The sequence below is a fragment of the Pseudopodoces humilis genome, chromosome 7 (genome assembly GCF_049639895.1).
Source record: "Pseudopodoces humilis isolate 2021_Gansu_Grassland_sample_001 chromosome 7, ASM4963989v1, whole genome shotgun sequence".
NCBI classification, from domain to species: domain Eukaryota; kingdom Metazoa; phylum Chordata; class Aves; order Passeriformes; family Paridae; genus Pseudopodoces; species Pseudopodoces humilis.
The window spans coordinates 5,183,493-5,208,409 of NC_142206.1; the positions used below are offsets into that span (position 1 = coordinate 5,183,493).

General features: G+C 50.9%; 1 protein-coding gene across 2 annotated transcripts in view; it reads left to right on the forward strand.

Annotated features, from left to right (window-relative positions):
- The window catches only part of BAHD1 (bromo adjacent homology domain containing 1), a 35,378-nt gene extending 13,544 nt beyond the window's left edge, over nucleotides 1–21,834 (forward strand). The window contains exons 2-7 of one of the 2 annotated variants that reach the window (XM_005529136.3): nucleotides 6,343–7,986; nucleotides 11,094–11,455; nucleotides 13,066–13,225; nucleotides 14,176–14,252; nucleotides 16,314–16,405; nucleotides 18,643–21,834. In XM_005529136.3, coding sequence (XP_005529193.2) covers nucleotides 6,360–7,986; nucleotides 11,094–11,455; nucleotides 13,066–13,225; nucleotides 14,176–14,252; nucleotides 16,314–16,405; nucleotides 18,643–18,832 — 2,508 coding nt within the window. In that variant the 5' untranslated portion in view covers nucleotides 6,343–6,359 and the 3' untranslated portion in view covers nucleotides 18,833–21,834. The remainder of the gene's footprint in view (nucleotides 1–6,342; nucleotides 7,987–11,093; nucleotides 11,456–13,065; nucleotides 13,226–14,175; nucleotides 14,253–16,313; nucleotides 16,406–18,642) is intronic. The other variant, XM_014257925.2, reaches the window with a different exon arrangement.
- Nucleotides 21,835–24,917: the final 3,083 nt, after the last annotated feature.

Sequence of the window (24,917 nt, forward strand, 5' to 3'; positions counted from 1 at the left end):
TCTAACCCTGTGCTCTGGCAGTGGGAAGCCATTCTCACTTATCCTGGCACTACCTGCTCTTCTGAAAAGTCCCTTTCCTTCTTGCTGCTGCTGTTCCCTGGGGTGTTTCAGGATTGCAGTATCTGTGTATGCTGCAGCCTTCCCATTTTTCCAAGTGGTCTAGTGTGCACCTCCCATCCTTTCCCATGTTTCTCTTGCCTAATCTCTGGACTCTGAATGCCTTCATTGAAAGGAAACCTTAGTAACTAGTTCACTGGGGAGTGATGCAGCAAAAGCCAAGTGTCAAAGCATCTCTTTCCATCAAATTGTCAGCCTGGAGACAAGCTCAGCCTTATTTCCACCCCCACATCCTTGTACTTACCTGCAAATGACAGGGAATTCCTTTGCCTTACCTGGGCTTTCCTTGCAGCAGCATGCTTAAGGCTGCTTATCCATGGCTCTCCATGGGTAGCTGCTGCTGCTACAGCTGGGGAGGTTCCTGTGGGAAGCACTAGTGATGGATGCTGTTTGGGAATTGCCATATGCTCTAAAATCCATTAATTCCAAGTTTCCTTCTCCTCCTGGTGCATCCCTCCCTAACTTGTTGAAAGGCAAAGAAAATACGTTCCCTCTTGAGAGCAGGAAGGTAGTCACGTTATCCATCTCTGAGCAAACTAAGGGCACAGAAACAAATCCTGGTCTCTGCTTCCAGTTTTTCCTGGCTTTGGAGTGGGTCTGGAGTTTTGGGGAGGCAAGGATAGCTTTGCCTGTGGGTAAGCACAGCTTTTGCATCTCTTCTGCAGAGAGTGAGTATGAAACTGCCTGTGTCGCTGCCTCTCGAGCTCTGACCCCACTCGAGCCAATTTCAGTGGGATTTGGAAGGTTGTGAAGAGCAGAAGAAGCACCAGAGCTTCCCACAGACACACAGAACAACGCTGCTTTATGTTGGGGGTCACAAGCAAAAGACTTATGACAGCTCTTGGGGGTGTAAATCTGCAGTTCTTCAAGGCCATAGGAAGTGGTTTTGCCAGTGTTGATCACGGGTGTTCAGTGAAGGCTTTGCGTTCAGAAACTTTAATGCAAATACGTACCAGACCCAGCTTTGGGGCTCCAAACTTGATCAGGATTTGGTGCCTGATGTTGGTGTTGCTGAGGTCACTTATCAGTGCCCACATTTTTTTTCGCTTCATCATTTCCTGCCTGTTTTGCTCAGTAGCAGCCAGGCACTGACAAAGTGACAGCTTCTTGCCATTGGTAAAGGGGAAAGGAAAGCCGGTGCCTTTCCGAGAAGTAATGTGCTTTTCCCGATGTCGCATTAATTATCCAAACAACCTGCCCTGTTTTTGAGTTTGAGGAAATATCCTGTGACTCGCCCCCACGCTTGTACTTTGTTCACTTCCACTGAGGTTTTCCCACTTGTCCCCTTATTTCCTTCCTTCTTTTCCCACACCATTTCCCCCTCCCCTTTACCCTCACTTTTCCCCTTTTTTCCCCTCTTTTTCACCCCCCCATTTATTTTCCCCTTCTTTTTATCCCCCCCTTCTCTTCCCACCCCTCTTCTTTTTCCCCTATTTTTTCCATTTTCCTCTTCCCTGAGAATGCTGCTTGCTGAGGCTGTGGAGAGTGTGAGAACAGCCAGAGAAATGTAATTTTGGCTTCCCCAGACAGAGCACTGCCACTAGGCAAGATCTGAAACCAGATAACCAAGGCTGAGCCAGACCTTCCCAAGCAATCAGCAGGGAGCTCCTCGGGGATGTTCCCAGCTCTGGCTCTGGGTAGTGCAGGTCAGGCCTGCACCCAGCCGGATTTGCTCCCTGTGCTGCTGCTTTTGGACAGATTTGGCACTCGGGGTGTGAAGCCTCGGGCTCTCATTGCAGTTGTCTGTGATTTATCACGGCCACACACGAGCTGCAAAACTCCCAGCCGGGTGGCTGGAGCACACACAGGCTTTCGCAACGGGGGCATAATTACGGGCGTTGGAGCTGGGAGTGAAGCAGAGCCCAGTCCAGGACAGCTCCCAGAGATCCTCTTGGCTGTGCCAGAGTTGCCCCACATCCCTTTTCATAAGCCTTTTGGAAGCTGTGGAGGCTGTGTGTCCACATGGCTTTCAGGAGCTGCTGGCAGTGAATCATAGAACCCTGGAATGGTTTGGGTTGGAAGGGATCTTAAAGCTCAAACAGTTCCACCCCCTGCCATGGGCAGGGACACCTTCCACTATCCCAGCTTGCTCCAAGCCCCATCCAACCTGGCCTTGAGCACTGCCAGGGATGGGGCAGCCACAGCTGCTCTGGGCAAACCTGTGCCAGTGCCTGAGCATCCTCACAGGGAAGAATTTCTTCCCAGTATCCCATTTAATCCTGCTCTGCTACAATGGTCAGAGCTATGCTGATGCGTGAGAGAAACCAGCCCTTTCTGCAGCCTAATGAGCTCTGTATAAACAGTTTCCTCCAGAGCATGTGGATGATGGAGCTTTCAGTGAGTCTCAGGAGAAAAATTGGGACTGGACCCTGGGAAGACAAATTGCAGCTTCCAACAGCTACAGATTTTCTGAATGTTTGAGAGGGAGGCGATGTTTCCACTCACGGGATGTGCATGGCATTCAAGGAACTCAGCCTGGGATACCTGATGCTGCTGCGATTTATCTGGATTTCCCGTAGCTCCTGCAAGGCTTCTTCCATTCAACACGTTCCTTAGAGCACTGGGAATTACTCACCTGCAAAAGCAGCAGGGAGAAAGGAGCCAATCCTCCAGATACTCACAGTTGTGGGGCTGTTGTCACAGCATAAGCTGTTCCAATGGAAATGGATAGACAGGATTCAAGTAGATGGGGCTGAGAGTCGTCGGAGCGGTGCCGTGCTTGGAGAGGAGGATTGGTGTTGTCGTAACTCTTTGTGTGTTATTGAAGTGCCAAATGGATTAGGAGCTTTAAAAGCTTTAATTTCTGTGCTTTTGGCATCGTGTCTTGGAACGTGCACATCTCCGTAGTGAAGCTCTGGAGAGGAAATGGGGCTTGAAGGGGTAGTCCCAGACTAGTTTCTTCTAATTTCACTTGCAATCAAGTGCTGGAGAGGGAGAGACAGATGCTGCAGCTGCATGATTACAGAACATGCAGCTGTTATCACACTTGCATCTTTTCCTGCTAATGAGGCACCAACTCTCTCCTGAGTTTGCTGTTTGGGTAATGGTTTTTTTCTAGCACGAAACTAAAAGTGGTTGTAATTTTTTTTATTCTGATCTGGTTTGGGTTCAGCAGCTGGCAAGATGGTTTTTCAGATCTAGTCTGGTTTGAGGAAGGAGTTGCCAGAGGAATGTTGCCTAGAGAAGCTGTGGTTGCCCCATCCCTGGAAGTGTTCATGGCCAGGTTGGATGGGGTTTGGAGCAGTTTGGGCCAGTGGAAGGTGTCCCTGCCCAAGGCAGGAAGTTGGAATGGGATGAGCTTTAAGGTCCCTTCCAATCCAAACCATTCTTTGATTGTATGATAAGGAGGCAGCGATTCCAACTAGCTTTAAAATGGTTGGTGGGCTCTGGATGCAGCTGGGTAGTCTGAGCTGCTTGGAACTTTAATTTCCAGCACTTCAGTGTCTTCTCATCATAAATCCAGTCCCTCAGCCACGAGCAATAAACGGGTGGTTCTGATTTAAGTAGCTTCACTTTCAGTTCTCCACGTTGTCTCGCACTTTCTTGGAGACTTCTGGGCACAGGCAGCTTTCTGTGCTTTGTGAAGCATTACAAAAGTGGAGAGAGGATGAAGAGCTCTGCCACTCTCCCTTCCCAGCTGGCAGGAGCACAATACCCACTGGAAGGAAGCTCGGCAGGACTCTGATTTTGAGGAATGATGCATTTGCCTGTCAGAGGGCTGAGTTTTGAGCTGTGATCAAAAGTTCTGTCTCTGTGTTGTGCTGAGGGAAGAGGAGGGATTGCCGGATCCCAAGTGAGCTGGGAGCAGGAGCATCCCCCTCACAAAGCAATCCACGCAGTGCAGGTGATTGCAGAGGTGTGGAAAAACCTCTGAGTACTGCAGCACACTAAGGATAGCTTTTGTTCCATAGGTGCTGGCAGTGAATCATAGAATTCTGGAATGGTTTGGGTTGGAAAGCTCAAACAGTTCTACCCCCTGCCATGGGCAGGGACACCTTTCACTATCCCAGGTTGCTCCAAGCCCCATCCAGCCTGGCCTTGGGCACTGCCAGGGGTGGGGCAGCCACAGCTTCTTTGGGCAAACCTGTGCCAGGGTCTCACCACCCTCACAGGAAGTTTATTCCTAATATCCCATCTAACCCAGCCCTCTGTCAGGGTGGAGCCATTTCCCCTTGTCCTGTCACTCTAGGCCCTTGTTCAAAGCCCCTCTCCAACCTTTCTAGTAGGCCCCTTCAACTACTGGAATGGACAATTTGGTCACCTCAAAGCTTCTGCAGGCTGAGCAATCCCAGTTCTCTTACACCCCGTTCCCTCAGTCTCTCCCAGCCTTTTCCTAACTTTAGAGCATCTATGGCATGAACAGTCACACCTACAGCACCCAGTTTTTAACAGTTATTCCAACTCATTTGAGCACGATACCCCCAGGATGTGTGGTGCCAGGCCAGGTCAGGCGCCTGCCTGTGGAAACCTGAGAAGAACAAGGTGCCTGATGCTGGGTTTAAGGCAAACCATGGCTTTTTATTTTGGGGTTTTCACCTCTGCTGGAGGCTCAGTCTCTCAGCAGGGACAGTAGAAAATAGGATGAAAGTTGCAAGGAAACCACTGGTCCTTATAGCATGGGAAGAGTTGTCCTCCCCAGGGCATGTTCTGCAGGATACCTGTTTTGTCTCTGCTAAATCCTGCTCTGCCTGATCTATTTTTTTAAAACTGTAGTCCTCTTCCAAACTCGAGATCGCATGTGGCCAGTTTAGCCTCTTGTGCAAGAGGAATTCAGTTCTGGAGGAAATTCTGTCTGACTTGATCCTCCTAATTCCCAGAGCCTGATTTTCCAATAAGAAAAATGTGGACATATATAAATTGTTCCTCACCAAGCTCTCCCCCTGGGGCACCAGCCATGGGATATACCCTGTTTAACGGGGTGGAGGGACTCAGTCACCCCAAAACCCATTGCCAAGAGCATGACATCTAGAAAAGCACTGTGCAAACCCCAGCGGGTTTCAATTCCTGAATTTCCCGTAGTTAATGCATATACAAGTAAGGCAATTAAAACACATCGGGCTTATTTCAAATAGATAATCTAATTATCAGCTTGATTAAACCATATCAAATGAACAGTTCTTGTAATTCAGGAGCTTTGTTCTAATCACTGCCAAAGCAGTAGGAGCTTTAATTAAAAGCCTCAAAAGTGGCAGACCAGTGTCAATTGAGGGGAGTTACAGCCCGAATCCTGATTGCAGGGAAGAGCAAACCCATCCTAGGTGGATGCTGATAAAAAGATCAGCTCTTTTCTGCCAGTAAATGGAATTTGACTATTTTGTAAATACCATTGAATGAAAGTAATTGTCCTTTGCTGCTGTTTCTGATGCTCAGGGACAGACTTCATTAAATCTATTCCACTATCACTCAATTACACTGACATTTTTAATGTCTATAGGTTAGTATCACACAGCCATACCCTGTCTCAGCCTTGGACCTACAGCTTCATATGCTAACGTGTGCTCCTTCAGACTGCAGAATTACTTAATTAAAAGTTTGATAACTCAGGAAGCCCAGGCTTCTCTTTCCTGCCATGAATGTATCTTTAGGGCCTCTCTGCCCACCGTGATTTGGTGTTCAGTGCCCACAACTTCTATGAAACACAGCTACAGGGATTGACAAGAGCAGCGGACAGCCAGGTTCCAACCTGCACAGGGATTTGCATGTATTTAATTTATTAATGTTGGCAGGTCTCTGCTTAATAGCCCAGGTTTTCTTTTCACCTGAGTAGGTGGACTTTCTGTTTTTCTTTTGCCTAATTGTCTCAGAAAATGATACTGGAACAGCCTGCCTGTATCAACATGCAGGCAGTCACAGACTGGGGGTTATTTCTGCTCTGTACCCTGGACCAGCCTTCAGATTTTGGAGATTTGATGGGAATTTGTAAGGTGTTAGGAGCAGCATCAGTGGAAGAGCTGGGTGAGCAGCTCTCTGTCCGGACCCAGCTTTCCCCAGCTGCTGTGGCATTTGCCATCACCACCTTGTTTTTAATTACTGTCATGTTCCATGGCTTAATATTAAACTGATTGCATCCTGTCTCTTAATTGACTTAACTGGCTCTCACCCAAAGAGACTCCGCTGTATGGAAACAAGCTTCCCCAAATATTTCGTAGTTGGCAATTGGTGCTTTGTGAGGAGATGGGACCCTCTCAGCAATATTAATAGATGTTTTCTCCCGTTCATTCCCAGGATTGGACATTGATCCTATGACGCATGCCCGGAAAAAACAACTTTTCCTTCTAAAACATCCAGCTGGTTCTGCTGGCCAGGCCTCATCGCCAATAGGCAGCAGGAGGATGGACAGGGCCAACGCAGAGCAGCGGGATGGAGATGCCTCGGAGGCTCCAAACTGTCCCAGTAGGTTTGTAGGGAGTAACAAAAGCAAGAGTTTGCGTGAAGTGCGAAAGACGTACCCGCTGCGGAGGCGGCTGCTCCCCTCGGTGAGCAAAAAGACCTGCAAGGTGCTCCTCACCAGGCTGGAGGATGTGGCTGGCTCTCTGTCCAAACAGACCCCAAGCTGTAAAAAAAAGCACCTTCCCAGCTGGGTTGAGGATTTGGGATCTGCTTTGTTCTCAGAACAAGTTCAGCCTGTGGGAGCGGGCAAGGGTGACTCACCCGGGGAGAAGTGCACGGTAACTTATCCCGGGCCGGAGCAGGACTTTGATCCTGCTCCCTCGGAGCCCAGGAAGCGCCGGCTGGCCTCGCTGAACGCGGAGGCGGTGAACAACCTGCTGTTCGAACGGGACGATGGCTTGTTATCCGGCAGGCGCTTCCGCAGGGACTCTGGGAAGGCTGCTGGGGACTGTACCCTCAAGGGCTTGCAGTGCAAAGCCGGTGACAACTGCCCTGCCCTGGAAAAACGGGCTGTGAAAACAGGGAAAGGAAAGAACCGGCATGAGGCCAGTCAGAAATGTAATAGCTGTGAGCATTCGCTGGACGAGGTCTTTGATGATGGGGCGAAGAGGGAGGATGGTGCCGTCTCCTACCATCCCACCCCAAAGAGACTGGCCAGCCTGAACGCCGTGGCCTTCCTGAAGCTGACCCACGAGAAAGACCAACCCCTGAAACAGAGGAGTAAATCGGACGGAGAGGGCAAGTCTGAGAACCACTGTTCAAAATCTACACTCAAATGGGCCAAAGCCGGTCGGAAGAACTGTGTCAAATCCAAGAAGGAAGTGGCCAGCTTAAAAATGGATGGGCAGCACGGCTGGCAAGGCCAGACCCTGGGCACATTTGGGAAAGGGGAGCAGCAGGACTCTTCCAGGCTCTATGGGACGTCAGAGCCTGTCCCCTATGAGTCGCTGTCTGGCTCCTATGCCAGCACAGAGGGCTTCTACCACAGACTGCCTTTGCTCATGGGAGGACAAGCTTCCATGAAGCCAGAGTATGGAAGACCCGGAGAAAAATCCCCAACCCCCAAACAGGAATTTCATCAGCCTTCCTTTCCTGTGCAGCAGTTCCCTCCCTTGCCTGTGCCCGGGAATCACACGGATTGTGGATGTCTCTATGAATCCTCAGATCTGACTCCGTTGAACGGGTTTTATGTTTATTATGGCCAAAGTGGATACAGTGGCTATTCCCCCTGCTCCATTTATCCCAAGGAGGAGCTGTCGCAGGCTGCGACCTGCGAGGGGCTCCTGGTATCTTCCGGTTCCTTGCCATCAGGTGCTCATTTCCAGCCCCTGCACTGGTGCAGCTCTCCGTACTGCTGCGGGGAGGGAGCGGCCGTGAGCAGCTACAGCGTCTGCGGCGTGGTGCACGTCCCGGAGGGCAGGATCGGCAGCGTGCACACGGGACGGAACAGCTACCCCTACAAAATGCCTTTTGCAGCAGGTAAGGTGCAAAGTGCGCGCAAATCCCGGCCGGCGTTCCCGGGAGAAGAGGGTGGCTCGGCGCGGTGCCTGCTTGCCTGGAGGCTGGTTCCCTCTGCGAGCGGTTCTCAGCTCCACAGCCGAGCTGCGGCTTGGAAGGGATCCGCCTTCCACCTCCCTTTCCCCCGTTTTTAGCCCGGAGGGTTTTTCCCACTGAAAGGTCTTGTTGGTGTGGAAAGCAGAGAATCGGTGAAAGGATTTGGGCAGCGAGAAGTTGACTCACGGCTTGTCACGCTGGAGCTAAGGCTGAGCTTTGATCTGTGTAAAACGAGCAGGGTTCAGTTCCTGCACTCCATCCCGCTGCGCCGCTCCGAGAGGGTCGGGAGCACACCAGGATGAGTTACTCCTCCCATCCCAAAACCTCGCTCTGGGGGCTGAGGCATCCTCACAGAGCCTGTGGAGAAGCAGGCATTGACTGCTGTTAGACTCTCGTGATGCCAGCTGGGGGCTGCAGGCTTTTTGGATTCCGTGGATGGATCAGAGCTGGCAGGGCTGTGTAGGGAGTTTCACTGTGGTGGTCTAAGTGCCAGGTGCACTGTTAGTTTGGGAATTCTTGATCCCATCTTTGGTTCCGTGTCTGACAATGAAGCACTGGAATGAGGAGGGGTGAGGGGGGATGGAAACATTGTTACCTGCCTGGCTCTCCTCTGTCCCCGGCTGCTTTTCAGACTTCCTGCTTTATCTTGGAGCTTTGCCTCTGCCGTTGAAAAATACCTTTTTAAATATTTAAAAGTGGAGTGCTGTGTGGGGGTTATCAGACACCAGTACCGTGTGTAAAGCCATCAGGCTGGACAGTGCTGCAAACAGTCGATCTGTAGAGGAGGCTGCTCTCCAGCTGCTGGGAGTGCAGCCAGCAGTGGGAAAGATCCAGTGGGATCTTTCCATGAACCACGTGTTCCAGCCAGGAGCTGGCATGACTTACCCACTGAGAACAGATTTTCAGGTAGGTGGATGGAGTTTTGGTTCAAGCGAGGCTTTGTCATCTTCCGTTGTAGGAAGCTGCTGAAACTCAGGAGCGTTTGGTTGAAGTGTAATTTCTGTTTTCCCAAAATATCCCCGCTGTCATGGTGCTGCTTCCTACGGCAGCAGCCAGACAGGGCTTGCTGGTGGCTTCAGAGCTCTTGAAAGTGGAGTGCTCACAAGACAACCAGCTCAGCAGTGTGTTCTTGCCTGACAGTTTCTGTGTAGTGCCCCGAGGTCATACCAGTCTACTTTGTTCCTCAGCTTTTGCATGCTGGTGCCTCTGATTTTGTGCAGCCAGAAGGATGCAGGCAGTGCAGATGGAGTATTTTCCAGAGCTCAGCCCTCCCTGTGGATTCAGTGATTCCTCCTGGTGCTGGCAAGGGCACCAGCAGTTCCAGGAGTGGGTATTTGCTAGTGTGTCACCCTGCTACTGAGATCTCCCTTGCTGTGATTTCCTTCCTGAGAGCAACTTAGATTTAAAAACTTATTACAACGGAATCATTGAGATTTTGGTTTGTGGATTGAAGCATATAAGGAGGTCTCAGAGAATACTGACGGGGCCTTAGGTTTAGGGATTGATTTTTATATAATTATGCACCTCTGAAATATTTTCCTTCCCTAGAGTGAGGCATTTTAATGAACTGAAGAAGCACTTTGGCCGCAAGCAGCAGGCTCCCATCAGAGAGGGATACTGCCTGACATGCCGAATGCTGTGTGTTACATCTGTCTTATTTGGTGTCTTCCAGGTGTTTATAGGGAAATATCAGTGTCTGTGTGGTACAGATCCAGGGACTGGGCTGTGATCTTGGGCAGTGTGAAAGCAGAGTGGTGGAAAGCAGCTGGGACAGGCTGTGAGAGCTGCTTTAGTGCCAGTGCTCTTGGAGCGGCTGGAAGTGCATGTGACCAAGGAAGGAGTCCCAGGGGTGCCACCAAGAGCAGCTCTGCACCAGGGCACTGACGTTCAGTAGAGATTTTTGTGAAGCTTCATTCTGCTCTAGCTTAAGCTCAAAAGCTGCTTTTGTAAGCAAAATACCTGAGAGGTGATTCCTTGCTTCATGTGTCCTGTGCCTGCCAGTGCCTGCATCCTGATGTCCGGGCACTCTTGGGGGGCTCCTGCGGCGTTTGGGTTGATTTGATTAATTGGTTGATTTGATTGATGAGGATGATCTGTGGCATCCCTTGCACTCACAGCTCCACAGTGGCTTGGCTGCAGCCCTTAGGGTGGGTAAGGTGGGGAGGCAGGAGTGAATAATTTCCTGTTTCTTTGAGGGGTCCCAGCAGTTCTTTGGCTGGAGCTGTGTGGCTTTGGATGGAATTTTCCCTTCAGATTTGTACGCTCTGGTCTGAGGCATCTCCTGGACCCTGACTGGAGCTGTCCTTTGGTCACCCCAAAAAGCACAGTCTCAAGTTTAGGGAACAGGGGTGCATCATATATTGGTCCAGGAGCTCTTTTCCTGCTGATAGGACATAATTACAACTGGTTCTTCCATTGGCCAGGTTGGGGCTTGTTTGTGACTCCTGAGCGGAGCAAGGAATTTCTGGGATGCTCTGAGAGGCAGTGTCAGCCAAATTCCAACCTGCTGAGGTTCCTGTGTCTGCTGCAGGGAACAGTTTTGCTGAGGGTGCAGCATCTTGTGGTTGTGTTCCGCCTTGTTTCATCTTTCTGGACTTAATTTGGAGAATCTTCTCAATTTTCCCTGATTAGTAGAATTCGGCTTTTTGAAAGAAGCTGGCTGCTTTTGGCAGTATGATTTAATCCTTCCCATTGTTTCGATAAGCCTTTTATTTCTATTATACATATTGACAGGCTGGAACTGCTTTGGACACTGGCCAGCCTTGTGTGTATTCCTGGCTGGCATTACTTGGGATTCAGATGGGTTTGTTGTGGTGCAGTGTCATCGGCGGAGCACTGGAACACGCAGGCTCGGAAATGGCTTTGCTTTTACAATCCAGTGACAGTGCAAATTACAGCCTGAAGAGTCTTTACAGCTATAATGCAATAAAGGGGATTTCAAGGAAAAGCGGCCATGGTGCGGGACAGTCCCGGCTGTGTAGTTGCTTTATGTTCCAGATGAGATCCGTGACTCATTTCTTCCCTTCCCTTAGAAGGCTGCAAGTCTCTGGACCAGCTGAACCTCACAATCCCGGTGGCAGGACACCCCGCGTCGCCTGCCCACCCGCTCTCAGGATGTCCCGTGCCCAGCGTGCCGCCGGCTGCAGAGCCCGTTCCTCACCTGCAGACCCCCAACTCTGACCCTCAGACCATGGCCCGAGAATGTCCTCAGAGCTCCAAGCCTCCCAGCGGCTCCAAGTCCGGGCTGCGGAATACTCCAGGCTGCCTGCATGCCTCCAACAGCAAAGCGGCGGGGGGCCATTCCCACCCCAAGCAGCAGCGGATCAGCCGGCGCAGAGCCACCAACGGCTGGATCCCCGTGGGCACGGCCTGTGAGAAGGCTGTCTACGTCGTGGTAGGTGTCTGAGTGCTGGGGCTGGGCAGGGACAGCTGCCTGTGTACCTCCAGGCATGAAGGCTTGGGAGTTCTGGGACTCGCTTCCAGCTGGAGATGGTCACTAGGTGCTGTCTAGAACCTCTTGGTGAAATTCCAGTGGGAGCAGAGGCACTGCAGGCTCTGTTCTTCTGTGCCCTGGTGTTACCTTGCACGGTGTGGTTTGGGAGGGGAGGAGAACCTGCTGCTCCTGTGCTGGCCTCAGCTGAAAGGTGACGGATCCTCCCGGCTCCGGTATGTACGAGGGTGGCACCTCTGAGGCACGTGGGTGTCCATCCTACAGGCATCATCCTCCAGCTACTTTCTCCTGGGTATGGCAAACCTGTCTGAGAAGCTGAGGGTTGTTGTAGCCTCAATTATAAGGGGCAGGTCTACAGGCAGCTCTCATAAGGTGGCTCTCACTGTGTCTGTAGCCCCACAAGGATCTCCCAGAGCACAGAGGACTGAGACATATACTGGCTCCCAGGTGGAATTTTTCTAGCACCCAAAATCCCCTTTCTTGTAACTTGTATAATGGCACAGCCAGTTGCTCCTCCAGGGATTTCCTGTCTGTACTTTCCCATTTGTTGCGTTCAGGGGCAGAGACTGGTTCCTGTAAAATGGGAGATTTCCTGCCAGAGAATTCAATTAGCTCCAGTCAAGTCCACTTCAATTGCGAGAGAAGGCAATATCCTTCATCTTATTAAAGCATAAGAGCTTGAAATGGGCCCCACGTGGTGTCTGGGAAGGTGGGACAAGGCATTGATGTGCAGTAGATGTCAGGAGGAAGGAGGGCTGTGGTCCAGACAGGATCTGTGCTGCTGCTTGGTGTGATGGCACAACCTTGGGCTGCTGAGAGGAGCAGCCAGGGCAGGTTTTAGAGCTTTAGCCTTTGGGACTGTGTCCAGGTGCCAAGGACTGTGCCAGAATGAAGCCTGTCAAAGCCATAGACTGGCCTTGTGCATCCATCCCTCAGGCTGTCACACCCCAAAGGAGCAGCGAGGCGTTAATCTCCTTAAGATGCTTCCAATCCTGCCTGGGAGATCTGGCAGGAGGGTAAACCTTCCTGCTCAGGCGTTCTGAAATGAAACTCAGAGCAAAACCAAAAACCAAAAAAGCAAACCAAAAACCCCTGGTTAATAGTCCCAAAAGTGATTATTTTGTACTGTCAGAGGGTACAAAGGAATCATTGGCAGTCCTGCTAAGGAAGGCTTTGTGCCACGGCCTCCCTGCCACTCCCTGCCCTGCTTATGTCAAATATTTCATATATTATTTGTTTTCTTACAATATTTGTATCAGAGAAATAGCATTCAAAACAAGCCTAGTTTTTGATGCCTTTGAATGGGAAGGAAAAGCAGTTGTCCAGGTAGGCAGGTGGAAAGGTGATTTTCCTGAAGACTGTGGTTTTGCCTGCAGAATGGAAGGAGCAAGTGTGTTTTAATTTGAAATAAGAGTATCAATTTCAGCAATTAGGGCTCTTGTGAGATGTGCTGTCCCCCTGGTGAGCTGCTCCTCACTGCCAGCACATGGAGGAGAACCACAAAGTCACCCTTTGCCTGCTCACTGGGGTTGTTTTGGTTCCTGTGTGTGCAGAACGAGCCGGAGCCGGCCGTGCGCAAGAGCTACCAGGCTGTGGAGAGGGACGGGGAGATCATCCGGGTGCGGGACACCGTGCTCCTCAAATCGGGGCCCCGCAAGAAATCCATGCCCTACGTTGCCAAGATCTCCGCCCTCTGGGAGGACCCCAAGACAGGTACTGTGCCAGGACAGTGTGTGTGCTTGACAGTGAGCTGGAAGCAGGGAAGGGATGGATCTCGGGAGAGATGCAGGCTGGTTAGGGTAGCAGGCTGATGGAGATTAGCGCCGTGGCTTCCATTTGGATTGTTCCAGGAACTGGAATGCTCCTTAATCACTCGTCTGGGGCTGATAAATGGAAATCTTCCTGGATATGAAAGCACGTAATATTTGCCAAGTGCCCGTCTTAGCAGCCCTCTGCTGTATTATTTCATTGCTCAAACATCGGGGGAGCTGCTGTTTGCTTCAATCCAACATCTGGTCTGGGAGCTGGTGGGAACAGGGCTCTTCTGCAGCAGCTCTGATGGACCCCAGTAGAGCTGGGGATGGGAGTTGTGGGGACTTATGGTGAGATCTAGTGTCTGACTGGCAATCTCTGAGCCAAGGATGCTGAGCCAAATGCTTTAAAGTAGAGGTAGTGCTTAAAAGAGGGGAAAAGAAACCCCAAAAATTCTGTGTAAAGGACATAAATCGAGGTGTGGTGAAGCCCATTGTGGCTGTGTCAGTGCAGCAGCAATTCAGCCCTGAACCTCAGAATCAATGCTGCAAGTTCCTGCCTTTGGACAAGCATCTTTTCCAGTTTGCGTGCTGAATGGAGTCTTTTTTCAGGTGGAAACATTTGATTTTTGAATCTTTGGGGAGTTTTTTGTGCCTGACTTCCTTGGGATGTTGTAACCTAAGTAGGAGGAGGCAAAGGTGTAGTGGAAAAGCAACATGACCGACTCCATGCAGCTTCTTGCTGTAACAAAGGGACACCTAGTTCAGCATGAAATATTTATCAGCCACAGCTGCCTCTCCGTGAGCGCTGTGGGAATGAAGGGGATGGAGCAGCAGGAGGAAGCCAGGAATGAGTGGGAAAACACTTGGAGAAAACTGAGGCTTGACTTGCTTTAATCTGTGTTGTTGCAGGGGAGCTGATGATGAGCCTCCTGTGGTATTACAGACCGGAGCACACTCAGGGAGGCCGCAACCCCAGCATGCACCAGGTGAGTCCGGATGGGGCAGGGCATCCCGGGCTGTCTGTGCTCCTGCAGGAAGAGGGGACTGCCCCAACATCTCCCTGCATTCCTGGGTGGCTTCAAGCTGAATACAGTGGAGCACTCTTGGCTGTGATGCAGGTGTTGGCAGATGTATTGAGTGGTGGTGTCCTATAGTTGGGCTTTTCCCCCAGATTTATTGTCCTGTGGGGAAACTCTGGGCTCTTAAAAAAGCTGCTGGGTTCCTCACATGGAGGCTCTAACAGAAACTGTTGATGTTCCTCCCTTTAATCTGAGAAAATCCCACATATTAAGTAAAAACTAATTTTGACTGTTACTTTAAGAATAAGGAAGAATAAGTTTATACGGAATCAAGATCAGGCACCTTTCCAAAAACATATTCTAATTCCTACAGGACTGCAGAGCCTGATGCAAAAGCTCCTGCTGCCATTTTGCAGGAAACTGGAGTGCCTGTGTCATGTGCTGCCTTTTAATAAATCCCTTAATCTGCTTCTTAAACTCCGAAAACGTGTTAGTTTTGTACAGAAACGCGGATGCATCATCCTTGCCCTGCATAGGTTTATGATGAGAACTAAAATCTGACTTGAGGATGCTGTGCCAGGATAATGGAGTTGCTTTTTAAGGAAAAAATGTGTGAATCACTGTGACTTCACGCCTTGCTCTGCTTTGGGCTTGTGTTGGTGACAGAACAAGCTGGTTTTAACTGGGAATGAAGAATTCACTGCTGCGTTCAACCCGATTTTAAACACTTGGTGCTTTCTTAATTTCTATTACTTTTTTAAATAAAAAGGGAGGGAGGGTTTGAGAGCAGGGCTCAGGAGCATCCAGGGAATTGTAACTGCCTCATCTGCAGGGCACAGGTGAGTTTCTAAACCAAAATGTGGCACTTTATAAATGAAAGGTGAATGTATCCAGTTGCATTTCAGTCCAGGGAGAATGCCAGGAGGAATTAAGCCAGGTTTTTGCAAACCCACTTAAATTACACAATTCTTCAAACAAGAGAGATCTTGGGCTGAGGGCTGGGCCAGGCTTGCCAGGGTGACTCAGGTAGTTTTGACTTGAGGAATGAAGCAGAACCCCAAGGTGCAGAAGACAGGTGTGGCATTCCCAGTGTCCCTGATCAACCCTGTCCCCAGATGTTCAGCCTTTTATGAGTTTTCCCTTCCAGCAAAGCAGAAATGGAGCCTGCAGGGAATGCTTCCAGACTTGTGCAGGGCATCCGTATTCCCAGAGATCATCTCTGCTGATCTAAGCACATTTGAAATTCTTCTCAGCACTTCCCAACTTCTTCTTTTCTTCTTCTGTCCGGGTTGCCCTGTGTATGACCAATCCTGCCTGCTGCAGAGCAAAATTCCCTAAATTACTCTGGGAAAAATTGAAGAGAGGTTTGCCAGTTGAGGTTGTGGCTGCTCCTCCTTGGATGTGTTCAAGGCCAGGTTGGATGGGGCTTGAAGCAACCTGGTCTAGTGGAAGATATCCCTGCCCATGGCAGGGGCTGGAATGAGACAATCCTTAAGGTCCCTACCAACCCAAACCATTCCAGGATTCTATTCCATGACTCTGAAAAAGGTTGTCTTCTCCCACTAAAACAGCCTTTTTAATTGAATTGGGAGGAGGAAGTGATTGGACAAGAAGGGTTTTCCTAAAGTTTTGATATAAAGATAGATTAGAGAATCCAGGAGGAAAGGGGAGACCGGTGGGTGCAGCCAGCCACAGCCTTGCTGCTGAAGAGCTTTGTGACATTGGAAATTCATGTGAGATTGGGACACTCAGTCTCACAAAATGTGCTGGGCAGGGTGAAATGGTGGGAGAGAGTCAGTGCTTTGCTCACTGTTGCTGGGTAAAAATGTGGTGCAGAGAGCATGCGGCAGGTGCCTGGGCTGTGAGGAGTATTCACCGTGGGAATGCTTTGGTGACTCCACGTTAAGGTGATGGGTGAAGGTGCAGAGTTTGCCCTTCTCTCTCTGGGTGGGTGAGGGTGTGGAGCTGGCCGGGCTTCCTGGGGCTCCAGGCCATCTGGGTGACCTGTTCCCTCCCCTCCTCGCACAGAATGAGATCTTTGCGTCGCGGCACCAGGACGAGAACAGCGTCGCCTGCATCGAGGAGAAGTGCTACGTGCTGACCTTCGCGGAGTACTGCAGGTAGGTGGAGCTCTGAACCTGCTGCACTTCCCAAACCTCCCCCTGCCTCCAGCCTTTCTCATCCTGCTCATTTCCAGCCAGCCCAGCTGTCCCAGCCCTGCAGGCTGTGGTGTGGCTGGAGCTGGGGTAGTGACACTTGCTGTGCTGCGGGCTGGGGACTTCTCCCGCTCCAGATCCATTGAATGTCTGGACTGTATAGGATCATGGAATGGTTTGGGCTGGAAAAGACCTTTAAGATCATCGAGTCCACATGTTCCCCTGGAACTGCCAAGGCCACCACTGACCCATGTCCCCAAGTGCCACATCCACACAGCTTTTAAATCCCTACAGGGATGGTGACTCCACCACAGCCTGTTCCAAGGCCTGACCACCCTTTCCCTGAAGGAATTTTCCCAATATCCAGCCTACACCTCCCCTTGCAACTTGAGGCTGCTTTCTCTCAATCTGTCCCTTGTTCCTTGGGAGCAGAGCCTAACAGCCTCTGGCTGTACCCTCCTGTCAGGGAGTTGTGGAGAGCCAGAAGGTCCCCCCAAGCCTCCTTTTCTCCAGGTTGATCCCCCTCAGCTTCTTCAGCCACTCCTGGTGCTCCAAACCCTTCCCCAGCCTCTTGTGGTCCTCTCAAGGGACTCCCAAATATTGTTGCTTGTGTGACCACTGCATGTGGTTTCAAGGAAGACAGGAACAGGTGTGCAGGAGAGCATGGAACTTGGAGCTAAAAACTAAGTGAGCTAGGAAGAGGTCCTATATATCCATCCCTTGTGGGACACAAGTACCAGACTACCCAAAAACCTGCTGGTACAAGTGCCAGTGTTCATGCTGGACACCATATCCTGGGATTTTGGCAGCAGCATCCTTTGGAGCAGTGACATGGGCTGTTATAGTTGAGCTCTTACTGATTGAATTGTAGCTTTGTCAGTAAGAACTTCCCAGCATCCATATTCCATCCTGTGATGGATACACAGGGCTGAAGGAAAATAGGAATTGCATGGGCACAAACCCATAATGCAGACCAGTGCTTTAAATCTCTTCAGTTCTGCTGGGTGCATCTCGTGGTCTGTGCAGCCCTGCCATGGAGGGGATGCCCAAGGCCTCCTCTCGGCCTGCTCCTTGCCCAGGGCTCTGCTCTTGGAATTTCTAAAAACAAACTTTTATACAAACTCTTTAGAAGCTGAATTTTAAACTTCCTTTTGAGAACACTAAAACAAAACTCCCAAACAAATGGGAAAAAAAACCCCCAACCTAACCCTAACAATAACAAATCAAACAAAGCCAACCAAACAAAACCCCCCATCTCCAAGCTTTGGATCAAAGCAGTTCCTTTCCATTCTAACACCCCAGTCTTCTGGAACAGCTGCTGGCAGGAATTTTTTCACACTCTTATGGGTTAGGTCACCTTTGAGAGATGTTCCCTGAAGGCATCCTGAATTCTTTGTTTTCCTAAACATTGGTGCATAAGCATTTATTAGGGACTAATTAACAAAAATGAGGCCAAAGCAGTAAAAACAAGGTGGTTAATTGCTATCATCTTTGGTGCTGTATGATATCCACCAGTATGGAAATACAAACTTGTGTTGCTTCCTGCAGGAGTTCTCTTTGAACAAAGCTTTGTCCACATTCCTTCCCTTCCCCTTATCCTCCAGCAGCTGCAGTTGTGGCTCCCAGCAGGACACAGGCAGCAGGAGAGGGAATGAGTTCATGGTCCCCAGCACAGGAAGGACACGGACCTGTTGAAGCAGGTCCAGCGGAGGCCGTCAGGTTGATCGGAGGGATGGAGCACCTCTCCTGTGAGGAAAGACTGAGAGAATTCAGAGAATTTCTCAGGATTGTTCATCCTGAAAAAAGTGAAGGCTTTGGAGTGACCTAATTGCCCCCTCCAGTACCTCAAGGGAGCCTACAGGAAAAATAGAGAAAGACTGTTTACAAGGGCCTGGAGTGTCAGGACAAGGGGGAATGGCTTCACACCGCCAAATGGCAGCGATAGATGGGATATTAGGAGTAAGTTCTTCCCTACAAGGGTGGTGAGGCCTTGGCTCAGAGAAGCTGTGGCTGCCCCATCCCTGGCAGGGTCCAAGGCTGGGAAGAATGCGGCTTGGAGCAACCTGGACTAGTGGAAGGTGGAACCTAGTGAAAGGTACCTGCCCATGACAGGGGGTGCGACTGGATGAGCCTTAATGTCCCTTCCAACCCAAAGCATTCCAGGATCCTCTGATAACTCTTCCAATGTGATTGCCCCGCAGATTTTGTGCCTTGGCAAAGCGTCGAGTCGAAGGGATCCCGGGCAGGAAAACCATCATGGTTCCTCCCTCAGAGGAGTATTCCACCCCTCTGCACCGCAAGGTGCCCGAGGACACGGACCCCGAGCTGGTTTTCCTCTGTCGTCACGTCTACGACTTCAGGCACGGGCGCATCCTGAAGAACCCGCAGTAGCACAGCCCTTCCTTTGGAGCGCAGCGGGAGCGGGCGGCACCGGAGCGGAGCGCCCATGGCCTGGGAACACCTGTGCACTCCCACCCACCTCCTGCTGCTGCAGGTGGGAGCGCCCAGCGCTCCGTCCTGGGACTCGGGAGCGCACGAGGAGCGGAGCCCATGGAGGGAGGCAGCAGTTGAAAGCACAGCACTTCGTTAAAAGCATAAATGAAAATATATACGTAAAAAATAAATATATGTATATAGATATAGGGATTTGCATAAGTAAATCTATATCTATATATGTATGTAGAGCTGCATCTATTGGGAGGGTTTGCAGGGGATAAAAGCCAGGAAGCAATGCAGAGCCATGGCTGGGGGAAAGGTGGGAAGGTACAGGAGGGATGTGTCAGTGCAGTGTTTGAGTCTGGCTGGGACAGTCGGTGGCTTTTGGGCCCTGAACTGAACCCAGTTCTTGGCAGAGCACAGGAGAGTCTCCTTGGTCCTGCAGGACATACTCTGAGGATTCCCACAGTGAGAGTTTCTTTGAAATACAGCTTTGGGAGCTGCTTGGGTGCAGAGTGGCCTTGTGTCATGCTTGGATAGTTGTTGCTCCATCAGGGGAAGAAGTGACCCCTGTTCTCCCTCATCTTTTCCCTCCCCTCACCTCGCTGCTCCATGATTCACCACCTAGACTGGGCCTTGGAGCCTGCTCCATGGTGGAGCAGAGGGAGCTGGCAAGGTGGCAGGTGTCAGACCCCAGTGTAGGGTTAGAGCTGGTCCTGTCCCAGGTGTCCTAACCGAGCCCACAGGATTCTGTGCCCCATTCCCAAGGCCCAGCACTCACTGGCATGCGTCACTTGGAAGCTTGGGGCTCACAAAGTGGGCTCTGCTGGGGAGAACCATGTTTCCTCTTCTCTTTTGAGTGTTGCTCTTCCTCTGATGGCTCAGGAGCCCCTGGATTTTCTCTTTATTCGCAGTTTGGTTCCTGTAATGTCCTTTACAGACCGTGCTTATCCCCATAAGTGGCAGTGGGAAGAAGCCAGAGGGGGAAGTGGCAAACCGCTTTCTTGTGTGTTTTTGGCTTTTTAAAATTCCTTCCCCATGTGACTGTCCTGGTCCTGGGAGTGCTGTTGAAGCCATGAGCAGCCTCTCCCCCTCCAAACTCATCCCGGTGTCCGAGCAAGCTCACCAAAGTGGCTTTGTGGCTCCTGAAAGGACCTGAGCATCGGGAAAGGTTCACGTGGACCATGCGAGCACTGCAGGTCCTGCCTCTTGCCTTACCTGTACAGATCCCAGACAGACCTTAGATCCCAGACAGACCTTAGCTTATCTCAATGCTAACTTGGAGTTAATCCCAAAGCAAACCAAAGGACAGTGTCACATCCTGGGGAGTCACTGCACCAGGCTGGGAGCCCAGCCCGAGATTGCACTAACGTACAGCAGAACCGACCCCGTGCCACCCACATTCCTGCTGGCTGGAGCCGCTCACTGAAACGAGGGATCTGCGTTTTCCCAGTCTTTTGAGGCTTCTAAACTTGTGTTTCATGGTGGAAGTGTCCATTCTGCTTTAATGTCCCACCAGTGGAAGCATTCCCTGTACTCCCTGGGCACGCAGGGCTTGTCACCTTGCTCCAGTGGCCGCACACCTGCCAGGCCTGGAGAGAAAACCCATGGCATCCAATTCCTTGCATGGAATAGTTCAGGCACGCAGGAGTTCTCCAGAGATTTGCTCTACATACCAAAGAGGGGAACGTGTCCAGAGGCAATGGCTTGAGGGGATGATGAGGTCCGGCACCCACCACAGAGGGTGGGCATCTCCCTGCAGCTGGTGGATGATTCCTGCTGGAAAATTCCTGTCTATTCCCACCTGCGTAGCCCAGGGAGAACACCCAGCTCCAAGAAGGGGGATCCCAGGTGTGTAAGCAAGAATTGTCAGGTGAAGCATCTTCTCTCACTTATACCTCAAGATACTGTTGGTGTCAAAGGGATTGCCCAGATCTCTCCTGAACAATTCACTTGGCACTGGGGGTCTCTTGGAATGACGCTGGTGGGGCTGTGTTGGGGTGGGAAATGATGGCACTTCGGGGACACTTGGAAGAAAGGGTGCAAGGAGACAGTGGGAGAGTGTGGTCTCTGATGCTTCTGGGGGAGGATATGAAGTAGTTTTCCCCTGTAGCAGCGAGGGAGAATGCTGGAGGAACGGAGCTGCTCCTGCCTGTGACACGGAGGGAATGACAGCTGCCCGGCCGTGGGGGGAGCACAACAGCCGCACCCCACAGTGGGTGGAAGGTGATGGGAAGCCCTAAATCCACATGTTTGTCTTCATGGGGACTCCTTTGCCCCTGAACCTGAAGCAGGAGAGCTGCTGTGGCCATTTCTCCCTGGCAGCGCTTTGGACACGGAATGCTGCAAGAGCCACCGACCGGGTGAGCCTGAGCACTGCTGCAGCTGGGCCCAGGTGTGAGACCCAGCCTTGGAACCACAGTAACTCACCAAAATTCCTCCTTCAGCCCATCTCCCCCTGCTTCCACCTTGTCCTGGCTCCTCTCCAAGTAGCAAGGAAATTATCCTTGCCCTGGGTCCGTAACGGGCTCCAGTCCAGCTCTGGAGAGGACAAACCTGACTCTTCTCATGCTGAATCTGCTTCAGGCCATGAACATTGAGGTTCATCATGGTTGCTGATGCTGTTGTGCAAACAGCATGTAAATGAACTGAAATGTCTTATCCCTAATGAAAAGATTTCCTGCTTTTTTAATCTATTAGATATGGAAATATTTTTTGAAACTGAAAAATGCAGTCAGTAGAATTTAAATCGAAGCGTAATACATGTAAAATATATTTTAGTTGATAATTTTGTAAAATGCACTTTTTTGTGTCTCTTCCCTGGTTTCCCAGATCTGTATTTCATTGTTTACAGATGGAATGAGAACATTCCCTATTCCCTCCTTCTGTGAGAAAGATATATTAGAAGTAATTCTTAAAAAATAAATTTGAAAAATCGTATTGATTTAGAAAACAAACCAGTGCTGGACTGTTCTTCCCATTCCTGCATGAACTTCCTGCCTGGACCCGGTGGTTGCAGAAGTTAGGAGTGTTTGGGAGCAGATGTGGGTGCTCAGGGTTGTGGGATGAGTGATCTGTTGGGTTTTCCGTGAAAATACTGAGCAAGTGGCAACAGGATAGGCAGGGACTGACTGACTTTTCTCCAATCTGCTCTTGACAGCCACTGTCAGTGGAATATTTGAGTCTCTGCTGTTCAGGCAGGGCAGGTGGTGATGGCAGATCTTGTCTCAGCTAGGCTTTAGGAACACTGAAAGAAGCATTTAGGAATGTTGCTTTGGAAAAACGTCTCGCTTGGAGTGCTGTCTGCACCAGCTTCTGCCATCTGAGTGTCCCAGCCCCGTGGCACCAAGTGCCACACGCACCCTGAGGACAGGTCTAATGGCTGAGCCATCTACACAGACATCCCAAGTAGCCAGAAGGATTCCAAGTGGGAGGAGAGCAGACAGGAGTCAAATAACCTGCTTGAGGAGCAGTGAGGAGCAGGATAATGGGATCAGGAGTACCTCATGGCAATGTCTGCAGCCACATGCAGCTGAGAACTGTTCAGGGGTGCTCCCAGCCAGCAACACGGCTTGGGAGTGTGAGGCCGAAGGCACAGGCACGTGCAGGGACTCCTGCACACTCATCATCAGGGGGAGCAGCTCCTGTGGCTCTGGATGGTGACACAGCCATTCCCACACAGTCCTGAGCCATGGCTCCTCTGGAGCTGTCCACAGCCTCCTCCTCGGCTTTCATTGTTCCCATTCCATGTTGAGATGTTCTGTTGCTTCCTGGGGCTGTGGCCCTTGCACACCTGGGGAGGGAGAGGATGAACAAAATGGGAAGAAGGAAATAGTAATGTCTGACATGGAATTAGCTCCTAATTACAGAGAAGGGAGTGAGGGGCACATGTTGCTTATGGGCTGAATGCAGATGAGCTGGGCATGGAAGAACTGCATCCATAACCCTTGGATAATCCATTGGACCCTGGCTGCATCTTTCCGAAAATTTCTTTCACCCCCCAGGTCACCTTGAGTAGGAGATTCTGAGATGGTCCCATTGGATGAGCTGGGGCTGCTCAGTCCCTGTCCCCTTGCAGCCCTGCCAGCATCACACCTGTTCTTAAATTCCTGATTAAATTTCTTCCTAGGATTAGGGATTTTGCTAGAGGATCCTTGCCTTTTGCATCCTGCTTCCAGCCTTGTCAGCACAGCTTCTCGCAGGAAGAACAGACAGAAGCAGATCAAAACAGGAGAATTCCTGAAAAAGGAAACCACTGTGATGAAGTGAATTCCTCTGGGAATTTTCCTCCCAAGAGGAGGAAGGAGTTCATCCAGGCACATGTACATTTGTGGGTTGGTGTGGGGTCACTGAGCATGATCTTCCCAACCCCGTGGCCTGGGATTTCTGCTGAAGAACCAATTTGAGGTTTTCCAGTTGGATTTAATGTGACTTGGTTACTGGGAGCCGTCAGTGATGTGGGTGCCAGAAATGCAGCAGAAACCTGTCCCCTATGCATGACCCACGGCTGGCTCTGGTGCTTATCTGGGTGTCGATGCTCCCTCAGAGAAGTCCCTTGGAAAGACAACCAAGAAAAAGCTTTTCCACCCCTACTCTTCCTGAGTGGTGAACCGTCACCAAAAGGATAATCTGTGGTGGGCTGAAAAGTTGGGATTAATGTCAAATAAAATTGGATTTACTGTTGAAATCTGCTACCCGAGGGAGGCGTGCGGAGCCATATCCGGCTCTCCTGGATCTGCCATTCAGCAAACTGCTCTTGCATTATGACTGATGCTGCCAGGAATGTTCTGCTGCCACTGTGGCAGAGTCCTTTTGGCCACAGGTTGTCCTTGCAGTGTCCCATGCGTCAGGAAGGCGTGGGCTCACCGGCTGGAAAGCATGAGGTGTGTGGCCATTGGAATCCTGCCCGGCTTTGGTCAGCTGGGCATCCCCTGGCAGGTTTTGATGACCAGCAGTGGTTCAGGTACCTGGCAGAGCCAACCTGCTGTGTCCCATTTCCCTCATTTCCTTGTGCAGTGTCTGAAGGTGACAGAGCCTTGTGCCAATTGCAGGGAGAAGGAGGCACTTGGGGTGCTGGGAAGGAGCTGTTGGGGCTGTGGGCACTTCCAGAGGTTTTGGATAAGATTTGGGCACCAGGATTAGCATACTGAGAGGGTGGGAGCTGTTGAAAAGTGCATCTGACCTTTGGGAATTAATCCTTTGAGAGGCACAGCAGTGTCCTGCAGATTCAGGGATGTTTGTGTGGCTCTTTGTTCTGTTTTGGAGCAGCTCTTTTTTCCAGGGAAAGGGCCAGCTGGTCTCCTGGTGCTGCTGTGGGAGCCTTCTTGGGGTTTCCTCACCTCACTCCCCACATGTCCCAGCCAAGCAGATCCAAAGAAGCATCCAGGACTGGCTGAAGTGTCTTCCCACCTGGAGAGAAAGTCATGAGCTCCTGCTTGCATTTAGCTGCAGCTTTACTGCCACTAATTATAATTGGCTGTAATTGTGCCAAAATCCCTGCGAGCCAAGAGACGGGAGCAGTTGGGACTGTCACAGGGATGTGACAGAGCACTCCAGCACCCACCCATCTCTGTCCCTGCTGATGGAGGAGCCGTGCAGGGGCTGGGATTTGTCCCATTACCAGTGGCAGGACCAGCCCTGGCAGGGTTAGTGCCACGCAGGGAAAGGGGATACACATTCCCTTGACCGGGTGGCTGCAGGGACCTGAGCATGGTCAATTCCCTGTTTTACTGTGGCCTTCTCACCCCATCCATGTGATATAAACACTTGGCTCACCAAGCTGGGGGCTTGAGGGGAGATAATGGATAACTGCTTGCTAATCCTTGCATGCCAGCATTGGCTCTTGCTGCTCCATGCTGCTCCAAATGCTGCAGTGGCAGCACAGGGAGCCCCCAGCTCCGTTGGCACAGGCTTCATCCATGGGAAAGCAGCCGCAGCCTCACAGAGCCACTCTTGGAATGGCTCCTGCACTGCCTGTGTCACTCAAACTTGAATAAAAATGAGCTTGAGCTTTTCGTGTTCTTCTCCAGCTGCTGCTCCT